Source organism: Syzygium oleosum, unplaced genomic scaffold (assembly GCF_021117445.2).
Source record: "Syzygium oleosum isolate NSW1041296 unplaced genomic scaffold, Sole_v2.1 Sole_v2.23, whole genome shotgun sequence".
In the NCBI taxonomy this organism is placed as follows: domain Eukaryota; kingdom Viridiplantae; phylum Streptophyta; class Magnoliopsida; order Myrtales; family Myrtaceae; genus Syzygium; species Syzygium oleosum.
The window spans coordinates 3,821,676-3,839,756 of record NW_026607507.1 but is presented as its reverse complement, the minus strand read 5'-3'; the positions used below and the strand labels follow the sequence as shown (position 1 = coordinate 3,839,756).

The 18,081-nt window shown below is 41.1% G+C and overlaps 1 protein-coding gene, 1 long non-coding RNA gene and 1 pseudogene across 2 annotated transcripts; 2 read left to right on the top strand and 1 right to left on the bottom strand.

Annotated features, from left to right (window-relative positions):
• Positions 1 to 2,949: 2,949 nt before the first annotated feature.
• On the top strand, positions 2,950 to 3,756 carry LOC115682325 (HMG1/2-like protein). The gene is made up of 3 exons (XM_030606510.2): positions 2,950 to 3,001; positions 3,403 to 3,447; positions 3,557 to 3,756. Exons 1-3 carry the CDS (start codon positions 2,951 to 2,953, stop codon positions 3,722 to 3,724), a joined length of 264 nt encoding a protein of 87 aa, XP_030462370.2. The 5' UTR covers position 2,950; the 3' UTR covers positions 3,725 to 3,756.
• Positions 3,757 to 6,908: 3,152 nt separating this feature from the next.
• LOC115682326 (uncharacterized) lies at positions 6,909 to 8,619 on the bottom strand (annotated as a pseudogene).
• Positions 8,620 to 10,404: 1,785 nt separating this feature from the next.
• On the top strand, positions 10,405 to 11,922 carry LOC130134723 (uncharacterized). Its single transcript, XR_008814254.1, has 3 exons — positions 10,405 to 10,763; positions 11,238 to 11,282; positions 11,390 to 11,922. It is a non-coding gene; the product is annotated as an uncharacterized LOC130134723 (long non-coding RNA).
• Positions 11,923 to 18,081: the final 6,159 nt, after the last annotated feature.

Here is an 18,081-nt window from a genome sequence, read left to right as displayed (position 1 = left end):
TTCACGTTCAGGGCCGAAATGTGGCCTACGGGCCCGGTTCCGAACCGCAGGCCCGGTCAACGGGCCGGGCCCGGGTTTGACCGGGCCGAAATCGGTCCGTGGCCATGACTAGGCGCAGTCACCACCTGACATGTTTTCTTTGAAGAGTTGGTGCGAGCAAGTAGCGATGCACGTGTAGTTCAGCCGACAGATACGGTCACGCGTCGAATCCTCTTCGTTTTATATTATGAAAACAACATATAGTCGTAATTACGATTTTTATGGATATTTCGTATGCTTATTAAGTATATTTAACCTAGAATCATTGAATTTTCAACTAATTAATTTCTAAAATTATTAATGTAAAGTGGCATGGGATCCCATATCCCCTTCGTCTCCATTTTCCATGTATAGAAACGTGTACTACATTATCTTTTTCGTGACCGGTTCAACAATTTGTGAAAATAGTGTATTCACATTTCGGAATTTTCCGATGAGCAGCGGCAAGGTGGTTGCTTTGTTGGACACTCCCGATATCTATCTTGGAGTTGAATCTCCCGTCGTCTCGACCCCGACTTTATACTATCATTAGACTACAGAGTTCACGGGTCATCGTTTTGTAAAGTTGGATGATATTAGCAATAATATGATTACCCACTTAAGTGGAATGCGCAATATATGTAGAGAAAATTAAAAGCTAGAGGAAGGTATTACTGTTTTTATAAGTGAACCGTTATGATGCACTTATAACAAATCTCTCCTCATTACTTAGCAAGCAGATTGGAACACGCCGTTTATTATTATTTTCGGTTCCTTGACTCTGTGTTTCACTAGGAAGCAATCGCAAATGAAGTTATTCAATTCATGGGATGATATGAAAAATCCTATTCGATATTAGGACAATGTTTAGCATGCTAAATAAGAAGATTGACAAGTTTATGACTAAATGGGCAACCGTACAATAGGAAGCTTCGTGAACGGCAAAAAAGAGAGGGAGAGTTGGATGGTAAAACCAAAGAAGCTCGTCCGTGAAGAAGGAAAAAGGGAAAAAGAGAGGATGTCTCGACAAGTCGAATCAACTCGGAATTGCAACGCCAGGTAAGTATTCGAGCCAATTATTCGTTCAAGCGTAGTAATTTTTAAAGTTAAGTCATAAATTTGGAATTATGTGAAGTTCGATTTGGGAGGTTCGATTGAGGAGTTACCGATCTGCGCACGCGCGCGCATATATATATATATATATATATATATAGATGAATGCCTGAGCTCATTTCTCTGCTGTTATCAATGCCTGAGCTTGAGGTCAGGCAATAACCCACAACCACCGCCTGCCCGCTTCTATATCACTCCGTGGCTTTCGCCCGACTTAAAACGAATAAATTTTCTGCCTTCCAAAAATCTATTCCAACTCAAATCCGAGAAAGTTAAAAATAAAAAAAAAAGCACGAAGCGCTTGATGGTGGTGGTGGTGGAGGTCGAGTTTGGGATTGGACTGTTGTTGTCGGTGGTTTAGAAGCTCTGCCGCGGCGGCGGAGGGGACATCAGCGGTGCTTTGGTGGCTGTGGGGGCAGACAACTGTTGTTGACGGTGGTGGCGGAGTATGGCGCAGATGGTTGGCTTTCGGTGGTGGTGTTAGGTTGGGGGACGCTGAACTTGTACTAAATGGTAGAAATTATTTCGAATTTACGGCAAATCTAAGGTGATTTTAAGTAATTATGGTATGAGATTTACAGAATAATAATTGTAAGATCACGATTGTGTGAGATTGTTATGTATGATAATTATAGAAGAAGTATAAAAAAATCATTCAATTACTTATATAGGGAAAAAACATAAAAATGTAATTTCATGTGGCGAAATGTTCCAAAAAATTTCTAAATCTATTAATATTAATCCAATCATAAATATTTCAATTGAACAAATTTAGTTATCAACCTTTTCACATTGGTACCAATTCAGTCCATCCGATCAATTTAGGTCGGAAATCGCTGGTGTGGACGCCGGCCGGCGCTGAAGTGGACATTTTCTATAATCTTTTAATATTTTTTTGAATTTTTTTTCATTTCTTTTTGTTTGGCTTTACCCTTTTCTTTTTGCCGACGGCAGCAACTAAAAGTCCACTGTAGATGCGTGGGCGATTGTCGTGAACCTTTCGACCAGATTTTTTTTTCTTGTAAATTTGTTCTTAATCGAATGAAAAAAAAAATAAAACCAAAAGAGCATTAACACATTGAAAGTTGGGTTACTAAATAAGAAAAAAATTCCACAATTTTTAAAAAGGGAGATCAAAACCAAACCCCACGCCACCCCACTCCTCCCCGCCTGCTCGCAAACCCTAGAAATCCTCTCAGTCGCCGATTCTCCCTCCCTCTCTCTTCTTCCCCCCTTTCTCCCCCAAGGCGCACATCCTCGACGCCTATTCCGACTACATGGCCAGCAAGACCTCCTCGTCGGCGAGGGGAGCCGGCAGAGCGCTCCCGGTGTTGGAGAAGAAACGTCGCCCAGCCCCAGAGTAGGCTCGACCAATTCATTCCCTTTTCTTTTCTGTTTTTTTGCCCAAGGATATCTCTCTCTCTCTCTCTGTGTATCGTTTCGTTTTTCGACCGTATACTGCTTGGTGAATCCTCCTGTGTACACCGATCGGTGTGTACATGTAGATTGATGTTGCTATGTTATGTGATTGCTTTTGAATTTGTGAGCCGGGCTTCTCTTACTCGCGTTTGTTTGTGCATATTGAAATACCATACGCTCGATCTCAACCACCTTCTTCGTTCTCTCAAGGGTGCTTGACCCACGGAAGGATATCTCGAACAAGAGGAAAGGAGCGGTGCTAGAGCGTCCTCCTCCCCCGGCTTTTACCATTTTTATGTGAGTGCGCTTAGTTTGATTTGATTGATTGATTGATTGATTGGATTTTTGTGTGTTACCATTATTCTGCTGTTTGTTTGTTTGTTTTTACATGTATGGTTTTATGGGTGGTGACAGGTGTGATTTCAAGAGGAGCAAGGAATGCGAATCTGTCGTGAGTCTCGCTCTCAAGTCACCTTGCGTTTACTGTTCTTTATCTTTTGCGTCGTCCCTACGTTGCAATTCTCGACATTACCGAGTTTCAGGCACTTCTGATCCCAACAGTTTTTTTTTTGACTTGTTTGCGAAAAAAAAATTGGATTGCGAATCGATCAGCGTGATTCGATGTGCATCATTCAACCGTCTCATTTTCAGTAAGAGAGAAACCAAATTGCTACCGTGCGTCTCGCTCTTGCTGCTTTTGCATTCACGCTCGCAATTAGTCAGAGACCCGTCTCTCTTTGTCGTTTTCGGATTACCTCGATGCTCTTCGGTCTTATAGCTTTCTGATGACTAATTTGCCTTAGCAGTCTCAATTCTCAGACCATAATTTGTTGTGCTTGAAATGGTGTGCAGGTCGAAAAAGCTGCAGAGGATAAATGGAACTCAATGTCTGAAGCTGTAAGATGTCACTTGTCATTGCAGCATTAGCTCACAAAAGCTGTGAAAAGCCCAAGAAAAATACCAACCTCTGTGAATACAATGTTGATTCAGCCTACATTTTATGCAGGAGAAAAGTCCATTCGTAAAAAAAGCCTCGGAGATGGTGGCAGCCATGGACAGAGCTGCGGAATTCTATAAAATGATTACGAATGCCCCGAAAGCAACGGCAGCAGCTGCTCCTCCTACGGAAGAAAAACTCTCAGAAGCAGCTACAACTGGTGGTCCAATGGAGTAATAAACTTCTCAGAAGTTTATCGTTTGCTTTGCACGTTTGATTTGGGCAAACCTGGTAAACTCGTATTTGCTCTGCGTGTTCTTGTTTGGAAACCATGGCTTTATACTTGAGATACGATGACTTGTGATAGATGTCATACAATTGATAGACTAGCATTTTTAAAACTCAGTATTTACTCGCCCTTGTACGACTTGAGCAACGACCTGGTGTCACTGCACACATGGTTGAAGGCATGGTTTTTAATTGTCCAAAGGGGGCTAGCATTGGAACTTTAGTGCAGTGGGTCGGCTGTTTCTTGTGCAGCAAGTTTTTGAGCTTTGTCATTGCTTCACAATGAAGGTGAGTTACTGCTGCATTCTATGCCAAATTACTGCATAATTTCAAACTTATTACACTAAATATGATCTGGGTGAGTAAATGCTACGGGTGTGGACATCAAGTACACCCATATAGCACATGAGATGGATCACTTTAGACATCAAATACAATAGCCATGTAATACTTGTCTGGATCCAGAATGATACTGTATTTGCAGAGTAAGGCAGACCTCTTATTTTTAAGCACCTTGATCATTTGATTATTTCTTTTCTCCCGTGGGTCCTTAATTGCTTAATCTTACAAATATGATGTCTCTATGACGAAAGCGAAAGTTCATATCTTTGTTTTATCTCTCGTGCGTTTAATAGTAAAAATTCGGAAATGTTCCACCCCATGACATCCCTACAAAATTTTCCGAATCTTGAAATATTTTTGTACCCACATGTATTGCGCTTTCTTTGTATGTTGCATTTCTATCAATAATTTCTTCTCGTTGCTAAACGACTCGAGGGTTTCATATTTCAATTACTCGGGCACATTTTGCTAGTATCGTGAACGAACGAACAAGCTCACAAGTCTGCATCGATGATGACCATTCGAGTTACAAGGCAACCCTCCATCGTCATTTTCTGGCATATACTTTCTATAGGAAAAGGCAAAAGAATTTAGGAGTAGCTCCCAAGAATGAATGGAAAGTCCATCGCATGGAAATTGGGCAGTGTCCCTTCCGAAATTGAGTGAACAATTTGAGTTTGTCTTTCTCGGAGTCATTCGCAGGTCAATCACGTAACTGATCACTGCCCAACAATCTTAGCAAAGAAGTGCTTCATGCCACCTAAAAAATGTGTACCTCGGGCAATTGAAAAACAGACTGAGAAGCGAAGGCCTTAACAATTTCCCCTAGAATCCATTCGGCTTATTTTAATTCGATCACATCACATCGTGGAGCAAACCTATCTTTAGTTATGTTTTGCGTCAAATAATATCCTCAAGATGCCAAATCAGAAGAGCGAGGACAAAGGCGGCGGCCATCCCTAATGCATTTCTCTGGGGACGGCCACGGTAGTCGTTCCTAAAAGGGCCCGTCGATAGGCTTCGCAAAGCAATTGCCATGCCTCTTTAATGCGTCGTCGCTGTTTTTGAAATTTTAGAGACAGTTTTTGCTCGCGCCTTGTGCCCGTTCTCTAGTTTGGGAGCGGTGGCATTCAATTTCGACTCGGGCCGAGATGATATATTTTGTCGATGAAATGAGAAAATAGAAGACGCGAGACTTCTAATACAAGCCAAGGCGTTAAGGAGGAATCTTCCTCAAATCTAATAAAAATCCAGCGTCAAATGCAACAACATCATCCCTGCTGCTATATGCCTTTCATGTTGGATCTTTCCAACCAAAATTTGTCCAAGATGATACGAAGTTCCCTCGATCGTGTCGATTCCTTCTAGTGTGCGTCTCTCCCTTCCTTGCTCTCCAAGATTTTATAGACCGAAAAAATTGAACTTTGGACACCTCTCGTGTAGGGTCGTCAAATGGACGGGTTAGGTCGAAAATGATCCGATCTATGTTGACTCATTTAACCGTATTGATCTATTTACGTGCAAGGCCACGACACGTTGCTTGTCCTAATTTATTTCCCACCCGTACTTAAATTGCCTAGATTATGTCACTCTCTCCTCTTTCCCAAGTCCCAACGGGTTCAGATACTCGCCCGTGTGTGTCTGGGATCGAAGAATGGGGACAGGAATTCAAGAGAATCAAATGATTAAACAATGTCTTAGCTGGAGAGATATCATAGATAATGTAGACACTAGGGGCCTGTTTGGTAATGTTACAAATTTTATATTTTCTATTATTTTGTTCTTCGGAGCGAAAAAGGAACAAAAATCCGTTTGGTAATGTTAGTTAATTTTTTTGTCCACCGGAACAAAAAAGTAGCCGAGGAGTAGATTTGAAACAAAAAGTAAAAAAAAAATGCTTCTAGTTCTCGGGTACAAAAAGAGAAACAAGATCAATCACCTCTCTTTGACAAGATATTTCATACTAAATCTTAAACCCCAAACCCTAAAGTACTAAAAACCTAAACCCCAAACCCCACTAAAACCCTAAACCTCAACCTTAAAACATCAAATCCCAAACCCTAAAACCTAAAACCCTAAACTCTAAACCCTATACCCAAAACTCGAATCCCTAAAACCCCAAACCAAAACCCGAAACACTAAACCCTATATCCCAAACTTGAAACCCTAAGAACCTAAACCCTAAAACCCTAACCTCAAATTGAAATAATTAAAATTTTGTTGACAAAAATGTCAGAAAAATCTTAAATCTATTGCATTGATGTCAATTTAGTCATAAACCTTTTAATCGTGCCAATTTAGTCGTAAAACTTTTTGACCTAATGCCAATTGAGGCTGGTACCACCAGTGTTGACATGGATAATTTTTAATAATATTTTAATATTTTTCAATTTTTTCTTATTTTCTTTTTTTCCTTCTTCTTTCTTTTGCCGATGACCCACCATAGGCGATGGTTGGTCGCTAGCCATGGCCAAGCGAGCTGGCCTCGGCAAGTGTACTAGGCTACAAAAAAGTGGACATATTTTAGCTCAAGAAGGAGACAGAGACTTGTTTATTATAAAATGTTAAAACATGACTCACATCGAGAATTTGAAGGTTTGTCCCAGGATTTGTGTAAACACCAAGTCTTACCATTTTCTTCTTCTTTGGTTGCGATAGCCTTTGCATCTTTTCCTTTTCAGTTGCAGGTCTCTTAAATTGGAAAAAACATTGGACGTAAGAATCAAATGACAATACATAAATGCATGCAGATTATGGTATTGCTTGATTTTCTGAGGTCTATCCTAAATTATTACATTGGCTTGAACAAAATAAATTCCTTATCCTTGACCAAAAGTGACAGCGGCAAAAGCATTAACCCCGCCACAAGCTTGAGAAGAAGCAGTAACCTGCCCACCACATTCTGCACTTGCCTCCGTAGAAGCAATGGCCTGGCCTTTAGATCCTCCTTCAGTTGTACTTGGCGTTGCTTTAACTTTATCCTGAATATGTATTCATTGTCATTAAATGTAACATTGACATATACATATATTGCATATCATGACCATAATCACTAGGGGCGTCAATGGATCGGGTCGGGTTGGGTTTTCATGATACCCGACCTGACCCAAATATTGGACATATGTGTTCGACCCAATCCGAGACAAGACCCGAACAAGATAAAGCTACACGATTGGGCCGGGTCATGTCGGGTCGGGTCGGGGCGGGTTTTGTGTTTCAAACAATGAATTCAGAGATAGAGATAGAGAGAGAGACGCCATTGTTGCGGATTTCGAATTCATCATCTTCCCAGCAGCACCCCGTGCATCACCGCCCCGGCCTTAGCGATTCAACCGCCGTCGCGGCATCGCCGCCTTCTGCGCCCGCCGTCCCAGCATTGTTGCTGCCGCAGCAGGAGGACTCCGCGTCGTCGACGAGCCCACCGCCGCCGCCGCCGCCGCAGGCGTCGGCTTCGGCCTCGTTGTCCTGGGCAAGGCCCCGCCAGATGTGGTTCTCCGACAACAGGGACTTCACTTGCTCTCAGAGGAGGCGATTCAATTGCCCCATCTTCGCGATCTCTTGGTCTTTTTCCTTGATTTTTCTGGCCAGCCCCTGCGTCTGTAAAGAAGTCAAGAACAAAGTTGTCAGGGTTTTGCTTTTGGAAATCCCAAAACCAAGTCATAAACCCTAATTAGTCCATCAAAAACTTGTCGAAACAACATAAACTGACGACGACGACAAGAAAAGGTAAAATTTGAAAAAGGAAAGGAGGAAAGAAGGGTCGTTACATACATGTTGGGAAATCAAAGGGTCGATCTCCGATTCGTACCCCCGAGACGGCGACGCCTTGGTCATCTTGCGAGGATCGTGAGTCACCGAGAAGCGATCGCCGCTCAAGAGGTCGTCGCCGATGGCGTCTCTGGACCTCTTGCGGTGGTGGTTCCCAGGGACAGAGACGGCGGCGGTGGCGGTGTTGTTGTCGCCGGTCGATGATTTCGCTGTGCAGAACTCGGGGATGATGCGGTATTTACGGAGGCGGCGGCGCGATGGCCGCGAGATCTGGTTGGACGGCGTGGTCTCCGGCAGAAGGATGAAATCCTCCGCCGCCTGGCTAGGGTAGAAACAGGTCGTCTCGTTGGTGAGCTTGAGGACGCCGCGGCCGTCGATCTAGGCGACGCCGCTGAGGGTGATGTTGCGGGCGGCGGAAGAACCCGGGGAAGAAGAAGTCGGCGGCAGGGTCCTAGGAGGAGGAGGGATCTTAAGGGTTTTGGTTATTGTTTAGGTTGGGCTTGGGTACCCAAGCCCAATAGATCCAAACAATACACAATTCTTTTTATTGTTACCCAAACAAGTTGAGATCCAACCCGACCCAATAAGAAAATTTCGTGTTCGGATCGGGTCGGTTCGTGTTTCGGTTCGGGTATTGATTGTGTTTGGTTTTGACACCCCTGATAATCACTTACTTTGTTTTCTTTTAGTCATAGATTCAGGTGCATTGGTATTGGCACTTGATGTACATACATCGGCTTGCTCAATTGTTTGCTGTTCACCTGCCGGGAAACCAGCAAAAGGAAACAAACGGAGAACTCGAGAAGTTCGTCGGGACTACAAAGACCTCGATGGAGCGTTGAGGGTAGCGGTGTCAGTGATGGGTGGCTAAGCGAACCACCTGGATCGCTGGAGTTTTTCTCCGGATGTGAAACTTCGTAATGAAAGAACCTAATCGGAGAAGCCTTGGTCTATCTCTAAGTGTGGCCTCAGTGTCTCCCGGAAGTGACGAAAATGGGTGACGTGAATAGAGAGGAGAGGGGAGGAGATTTGATCGTGGGATGTCATGAGAGATGTAGTGGATGATGATGAGTGGGTCTTTTAGGGAGCTTCAAGATTTGATGGTCATAGAATTTAGAGGTGAGGGGTTCCAGGTCCACTTAAAACCTATACCTTGTATACTATTGATTTTGGAACCTAATATGTCCCAGGTTTTAGGGTCGATGCTAGGGTTTAGCTGAACGATTGCAATAAATCATTATCTTTCATAACCATCACTTACTATTACAATCTACTGACACAATTTATATTTAGAACTATGAAGAATACGAAACATTAATAAAGTACAAATCTTAGTTATAAAATAGAAACTCAGACTAGTGGTTCCAAATTATTTCCAAATTATACGCTGTAGGATCTCGTGAAAACATTAACAAAAAAAAAATTACAAAAACTTGTTTTAGGTTCCCACAAAAAAATAGATAAAAAAATACAAAAACTTATTCCGGGTACTTGGCACTTAAACCTATCCATCGAAATAAATTTTTCAATTTTTGAAATCTCAACCTATTCTGCATACTTGAAATCATGCTGACCCCTAATGGAAGTTAATCTCTGCATGATGGCCGTGTACTTGAAGGATCGTGAAAATCTTTTTAAGGATGAGCATGATCGTGGGCAGATATGATGGCATCGGGATCCTTGATGAGCATTTTCTTTTTATCTTTCCTTTCGAAACCCTTTCCTATATAGCGTGCAAAGAATTGCTTTCAAAATCCCAGAATTTAGTTCCCAGTCAAATCCCTCTTGCCTTACCAATTTGAGTGCCAATCTCGTCGATTCCTCTTCATGATTTTAGTTTGGCCAGCTCATTTGCTTCCATTTTTCTTTTGTAGATTTCAGCAGACAAAACCTTCCACAAACGCTTCGATTTCTTCCCTTTATTTTGTCCGTCTTCACAGATTTTGTCTCTCGATTGCCAGCCCTTTCCTTCCTTGTCCACATATGTAATCTGGCTTGATTAGGCAAGATAATTTCTCCTGAATACGACCAGCTTTTCTTCACCAAGTTCGTGGAAAAGGAAAGAGGATTCCGGTTCCGTCAAATTGATGCATGAGATTTCCAGTCCCATATTGCTTTGCCGCGTCAGTTTACAAAGATTTCGAATCCAATCTTGGATGTCACCAAATATGGGAAATGATTTTCGACAATCCGGAGGATATTTGAAGGGTTTCTAATCTCACCTTATCCCATCCTATCTCAATTCAAATCCGAACAATCAAATGCAGCTTGAATGCAAATACTATGAGATATGAATATTTTTATTTAGAGACAAAACCAATCCCTAATTTATTTTGTGATAAATGACTAGAAAAAATCAAAATTTAGGTATCAACCATCAGAAAAGCCCTAGCCCCAGCCCCAGCCCTGAAGCTTCGTATCTCACTTTTATAAGCGAGAGATATCGTCCATCTAAGGCAACAAATGAATGTAAATTAAGGTCTTAGATAAACATTACTCACCAGAACCTTCGTCCAGACTCCAGAGTAGGCTCGACCAATTCTTTTTTTTTCCAAGTATCTCTCTGTTTCATTTCGTTTTTCGAGCATCCTTAGTTTGCCGCATGCTGCTTGGTGAATCCTCCTGTATACACGATCGGTGTGTAGATGTAGGTGTTGCTTCAAGTAGATGTTATGTGATTATTTTTGAAGTTGTGAGTCAGGCCTCTTACTCGCGTTTGTGCATTGAAATACCATATGCTCGATCTCAACCACCTTCTTCATTCTCTTAAGGATGCTTAACCCACGGAAGGATATTTCGAAGAAGAAGAAAGGAGGCACCAGCAGCTCTGCTCCTGCGATGCCAGAGCGTCCTCCTCCCTGGCTTTTGTCCTTTTTATGTGAGTGCGGTTAGTTTGATTTAATAGATTGATTTTTTTTTTTTTGTGTGCGTGTTAGCATTAGTCGCTGTTTTTTTTTGACATGTATGGTTTTATGCATGATGACAGGTGTGATTTCAAGAAGAGCAAGGAATTCGAATCTCTTGCGAGTCTCGCTCTCAAATCACCTGCGTTTAGCTTTCCATCATCACTACGTCGCAATGCTTGACATTACCACTTGGTTGCAAAAAATTGGATTGCAAATTGATCAGCGAGAATCAATGGGCATCCAATTGTCTCATTGTCAGTAAGAGTGAACCAAACTGCTACCGTGCATCTCGCTCTTGCTGCTTTTGCGGTCGCATTCACAATTAGGCGGAGACCGGTTTTCGGATTTCCTTGATGCTCTTCAGTCTTATGGCTTACTGATGATTAATTTGCCTAAGCAGTCTCAATTCTCAGACCATAATTAGTTGTTCTTGAAATGGCGTGCAGGTCACTAAAGCTGCAGAGGATAAATGGGACTCGATGTCTGAAGCTGTACGATATCACTTGTCATTGCAGCATCAGCTGACAAAAGCTGTGAAGACCAAGAAAAAAATCAACTGCTATGAATACAATATTGATTCAGCCTACTTTTTATGCAGGAGAAAATTCCATATGAAATAAAAGCCTTGGAGACGAGCGCAGCCTTTGACAGAGGTGCGGAATTCTGTAAAATGATGATGAATGTCCCGAAAGCTAGAACTGGTGGTCCAATGATGTAATGAACTTCTCAGTTCTTTCTTTGCTTTGCACGTTTTGATAAAATTAGGTAACTTCTATGGTGACTCGTATTTTCAGCCTGGTTCTTGATTTGGGCAAACCTTAGTGTTCCTGTTAGTTTGGTATTATCGCGTCTGAGCTGGGCATATGATATGCCTGCGTTCTTAGTATCCTCCTATAGATTCTTGGCCGGAAAACCTGCATTATTGTTTGTTGTCCGAAGGGCCAGGTTTCAGAACACATCCGCTTATGTCATATTTGTCGATGTGGCTTGAACTGTGACAGCTACTAGACTTGCGAGCATTGATGTTTTGCTGAATGAAAGTGGGATTACCTGGCAGAGGTTGTAGGACAGCAACAAACATATGGAAACAACGAAAGAAACCAATTATCGGTAGTTGGACTATTATGAATGGAATTATAGAGATCATCATCATTCTTGCTGCATAGCTTGTCCAGATGTCGGTGCTCGCTCCAGATCCTGCGATAGTCACCGTTATTTGAGATATAATGCGAGGTGCATCTAAATAGACAACCTATAACAAGGGTCATTTTCAAAATTGTTGCAGTCAAAAGTTCAGTTGCAATACATAATACAAAAGAGTAAAGCTATTGAGATATTCGGATGGGGGAAAGATTGTTGCTTCAGATGTGACATACAAATATAAAAATCATGGAATTGCTTCACTTGAAACATTCAGAGACGATCTTTTGAGGAGCCTACTCTCTCTAAATATTCATCCGTGAGTATCATTTGGTTCGATAAGCATGCCATGGAGCAGAGTTTTGCAAATAGGAACTGATGTAGAGCTTTGACCTTCATATCTTTATTCAGTGGCATCCAATACCATAAGTATGATCATGGCGCATTCATATAGAGTTCAGAAGGTACCAGCTAAGCTGAATAATTTCGTTTCCTTTTGATCCATGGTGGTTGACTTCTCAATATCGCATTTTCCGAAGATAATGCAAGTGCCCCATAGAACTGTCAGAAGCATTACCATCGAGCCAGCGAGCAGGCCCATCCCGACAGAGACCTGGCTTTGAGCATCTTCTGTGCTCGCAGAGGCACCAGATGCTACAAATTAAATGGATGTTACACCGGCATAAGCCATTAATTATTCAATTCAACATGCTGAAAGGAATGACTTTAGGACTAGCTGATGAAGCCAATGAAGCTGGACGACCTCAGTCGTCAAGAGCGATCAATTAAACCAAGCCAAAATTCTAGAGCATATATTAGTCATTGGTGGGATTATGCTGCCTCATATATATAGAAATAACAAGTTCATGTGGAAAAAAAATGTCTTGACAGTCTGCATATGCAGCAGAAAGTCATGACATATGGCTAAGAATTTATAAGGAACAACATTCTCCGTCCTTGCTGTCTCCTTTCCACAAGCCAACAGTACAACCTTCCTGAATTGCATCAAGACTTCCCATTTCATGGCAGAAACAGTAATTCTCATAAAGATGATTTCATGGGAAAAATGCTATAGTGCATTGTAATTAACTGAACAATGGATTTATAATTGCATGTTCTTGTTTCGAAACCATGGCTTTATGCTTGAGATACGATGACTCATGATGGATGTCATACAAATGTTAGACTATATGTACGTTGTCTATAATGCTTAGGCATTTCCAAACTCGGTATTTACTTGCCATACAAGACTCGAGCAATGACCTGGTGTCACTGCACATATGGTTGAAGGCACGGTTTTTCATTGTCCCAAGGGGACTAGGATTGGAACTCTAATGCAGAGGGTCCGCTGCTTCTTGTGCAGCAAGTTTTTGAGCTTCTGTCATTGCTTCAAAATGAAGGTGAGTTGCTGCTGCATACCATGCCAAATTACTACATAATTACAAACTCATTACAAGTACAGATGATGCACGTGAGTAAATGCTACGGGTATGGACATCAAGTAACACCCATATAGCATATGAGATGGATCGCTTTAGACATCAAATACAATAGCCATGTAATACTTCTCTGGATCCAGAATGATAACAGTATTTGCAACATAGCATGTGAATAATTCTATGTAGCTTCCAAGTTATAACGATAAATTAAAGTTTGAGTATCCAATTTTGCTCATTTGACACAAAGCATCATTTGCAAACACAACATCGAAGTCGAAAGACGGGTTGATCCGGTTATTCTCAAAACATTACCCAAATTTTACCTTGGCGTCTATACTATCATAGAAAGTAAAGAAGACCTCTTACTTTTAAGGGCCTCGATCATTTCTTTTCTCCCGTAGGTCCTTAATTGCTTTATCTTACAAATATGATGTCTACGACAAACGCGAAAGTTCATAATTGTGTTTTACCTCTCGTGCGTTTCAATAGTAAAAATTTGGAAATGTTCCACCCCCACGACAACGTCCCTAAAAATTTTCGAATCTTGAAATAATTTGCTCTATCCACGTATATCACGCTTTCTTTGTACTTTGCATTTCTATTAATAATTTCTTGTCATGATTAAATGATTCGAGCGTTTCATATATCAATTACTTGCGCCCATCTTGCTAGTATTGTGAACGAACGATCAAGCTCGTAAGTCTGCATCAATGATGACCAATCGAGTTACAACTCACAGGGCAACTCGATATCGTCAATTTCATGCCTATACTTTCTACAGGAAAAGGCAAAAAATTTCAGGAGCAACTCCCCGAGAAAGAATTGAAAAGTCCATTACATGGAAATTGGGCTTGCTCTCTACGCTCGAGCACTTGTCCCTTCCCAAATTGAAGTGAACAATTTGAGTTCGTCTTTCTCTTAGTCACTTGCAGGTCCGTCACGTTACTGATCACTGCCCAATAATCTTAGCAAACAAGTGGTTCATGCCACTTAAAAAATGTGTATTTCGGGCAATTAAAAAAAGACTGAGAAGTGAAGTCCTTAACAATTTTCTTTTGGATCCATTCGGCTTATTTTAATTGGATCACATCATGGAGCAAACGTATTTATAGTATTGTTTTGCGTCAAATAATATCGTCAAGATGTCAAAATCAGAGAGCAAGGACAAAGGCAGCGGCCGTCACTAATGCATTTTCTCTAGGGGACGGCCAGGGCAGTCGTTCCGAAAAGGGCCCGTTGATGGGCTATGCAAAGCAATCGCCACGTCTCTTCAACGCATCGTCGCAGTTTTTGAACTTGATAAGGGACGGTATTTTGCTCGCCGCCTTCTGCCCGTTCTCTAGTTCGGGAGCGGCGGTGATTGCCAATTTCGACTCGGGTCGAGATGATTATATTTTGTCGATGGAGCGAGAGAATAGAAAGACGCGAGACTTCTAATACAAGCCAAGGCGTTCAGGAGGGATCTTCCTCAAATCTAATGATCTAACGAGACATCCAACGTCAATTGCAAAAACATCATCCATGACGCTATACGCCTTTCATGTTGGATCTTTCCAACCAAAATTCGTCCCAAAATGATACTAAATGTCCCCTCGATCGTGCGAATTTGTGTCGATTTCTCCCGGTGCGCTCCCCCTCCCTTCCCTTGCTCTCCAAGATTGTATAGACCGGCAAAATTGACCTCTGGACACCTCTCGGGTCCAACTAATGCCACGTCACATTTTTTTTGTCCCAATTCATTTTCTATCCGTACTTTTTTTTGGTCTCGCTCATCTCTTCCGTATATACGTATGCGGTATTCACGAGAATCAAATCCTTGACTTAATACTCTGCCCCCATCTCCAATTTTTTTTACCGGTAGGGCCGCGTGCCCGCTGGGCCCATCCGTACTTAATTTATCCAGATTAGCTTTACTCTCCCCTCTTTCCCCGAGCCCCAACGTGTTCGGACGTTCGCCTGTGCGTGTCTGAGATCGATGAATGGGGGTAGGAATTCAAGAGAATCAAATCTTAGCCGGAGAGATATCATAGATAATGCAGACACCTACACTTGTCGTTTTGTCGTGGTTTGCTAAAACATGTAAAAGTCTCTTTGCCTTTCTTTTTAAAATCTTTTTCGATAATTAGCAGATTAAATTATTGTTGTATGGATTTGTCGAATCACCCCGTTCACATCACACGAGGCTCGTCTCATTGTCCCGATTGGTGAAAACAGTGCAGTGCACTCGCACCGAGTGCAACGCAGTCACCAACCTGACGTTTTTTACTTTGTTTTCTTTGAAGAGCTGGTGCGAGAGAGCGGCGGTGCAGGTGCTCTTCAGCCAACAGATACAGTCACGTGTTGAATCTTCTTCGTGTTATATTGTGAAGACAACATATACTCATAATTACAATCTTTTTGCAATGGATCGTACTTACAAGTGGTCCCGAGATACTTATTAAGCATATTTAATCAGGGATCGTTGAATTTTTAACCAATTAATTTCCAAATTTATCGATATATAGTGGCATCGGCTCGTGATTTATGGGATCCCATATCCCCTTGTCTTTATTTTCCATGTATAGAAACGTGCGATGCATTATCTTTTTCATGACTGATTCGGCAATTTGTGAAAATGGTGTATTCACATTTCAGAATTCCCGATAAGCCGCGGCAAGGTGGGCGCTTCGTTGGACACTCCCGATATCTATGTCACAGTTGAATCTTCCGTCGTCTCGATCCCGACTTTCTACTGCCATTAGACTTCAAGATCACAAGTTTATTGTCTTGTACAGTTGGATGATATTAGCAATAATATGATTACCCACTTAAGTGGAATTCGAAACATATATAAAGAAAAATAAAAGTTACAGGAAGGTATTACTATATACTGAAGTGAACCGCTCTAATGCACTTATAACAACCCTCTCCTCGTTACTTAGCAAGCGGATTGGAACACGCCGTCTATTATTGTTTTCATTTCCTTGACTCTGTGTTTCACTAGGAAGCAATCGCAAACTAAGTTATTAAATTCATGGGATGATCCGAAAAATCCTGTTTGATATTTGGACAATGCCTAGCATGCTAAATAAGAAGATTGAAAAGTCTAGGATACTAAATGGGCATCCGTACAACAGGTTTCAGGCCGATTGAATGTCTAGCAACATCTTGAAATTAGAATGAGATATTTGCATAACTTCGAAGATAGTAGAAACTTGCTGTAATGATGAGTGATCTAATAAAACTTCACTTAAAAACTCGCCAAAGCGAAAAAGAAAATAGGAGAGGAAGATATCGTGCTCTAATTTTTGTACATAGTAATCATGCCATAATCGTTCCTCCAGTTACGAGTCACCAATATTACTATCAACGAAAAAAAAAATGAAACTCCATCGATCTATATACTATTGTAGAAAGTAAAGACGTCGTCATACTTTTAAGGGTCTCGATCATTTCTTTTCTCCCGTATATCCTTAATTGCTTATCTTACAAATATGATATCCATGACAAATGCGTAAGTTCGTAATGTTGTTTTATCTCTCGTGCGTTTCAATAGTAAAATTCGGATGTGTTCTACCCTCCGGACAACGTTCCTGAAAATTTTTGAATCTTAAAATAATTTGCTCTATCCACATATATCACGCCTTCTTTGTACTTTTCATTTCTATTAATAATTTCTTCTCATTATTAAATTATTCAGGGGTTTCATATTTCAATTACTTGCGCACATCTTGCTAATATTGTGAACGAACGAACGAACAAGCTCTTAAGTCTGCATCAATGATGACCAATCGAGTTACAACTTACAAGGCAACGCTATATCGTCATTTTCATGCATATACTTTGTAACATGTTAGCCTCTCAGCCCATGTAAATTAAGAAAGTCTTTCTCCTTCCTTCCTGGCAAGCTTCGTGAATGAAAAAGATAGAGAGAGGGAGAGAGAGTTGGACGTTAAAATTAAAGAAGCTCATCGGTGAAAAAGGAAAAAGGAAAAAGGGGAAAAGAGAGGAGAGTGAGAATTTTGGCGTGTAGCCATTTCAGACATCCCGACAAGTCGAATCAACTCCGCATTGCAACGCTAGGTAAGTATTCAAGCCCATTATTTGTTTAATCGAAGTAATTTTTGAAGTTAGGTCGGTTATGTGAATTTTGAACTAAGAGGTTTGATTGAGGAGTTATCGAGTTGCGGATATATATGCAAACAAAAATTTATGGTGTTGTGGAACTGTAGGGTATGATGAAAATCGATTTCGAAATACGGATTAATCAGAACGAAATTCCGATGTTTCGTGTTCGAGTTACACGTGACGGACAAAGATAAACGTTCGTTATAAACGAGTTTCTTCGTTAGTGCATAGAAATCGTTTTATCAGCAAACAAGCGTAGTTTAGTCGAGTAGTTCATTACATTAGTGTATTACTCAGATATTGATATCGTTTTTCCATTAAATTCATAGGACTAAGATTGTGTCGGCTTTACTACCGTCGTAGGTTGGTTTTTAGCATTCTCAAGTGTGTGGTGTCATCTCTTCTTCGAGTTTGTAAACTCATATTTTAAAAGCGATATGAATTAGATATATTATGACTTACAAAATAACATTTTTATTGCATAAAAATTGGATCAAGCATTTACTACCATTTTGTCTATTTGAAATAGAACATTATCTGTCGATTATAATTTAAATTTATTACTTGGTTTGCAAAGTATTGTTATGAAAGAATTATGAAAAGA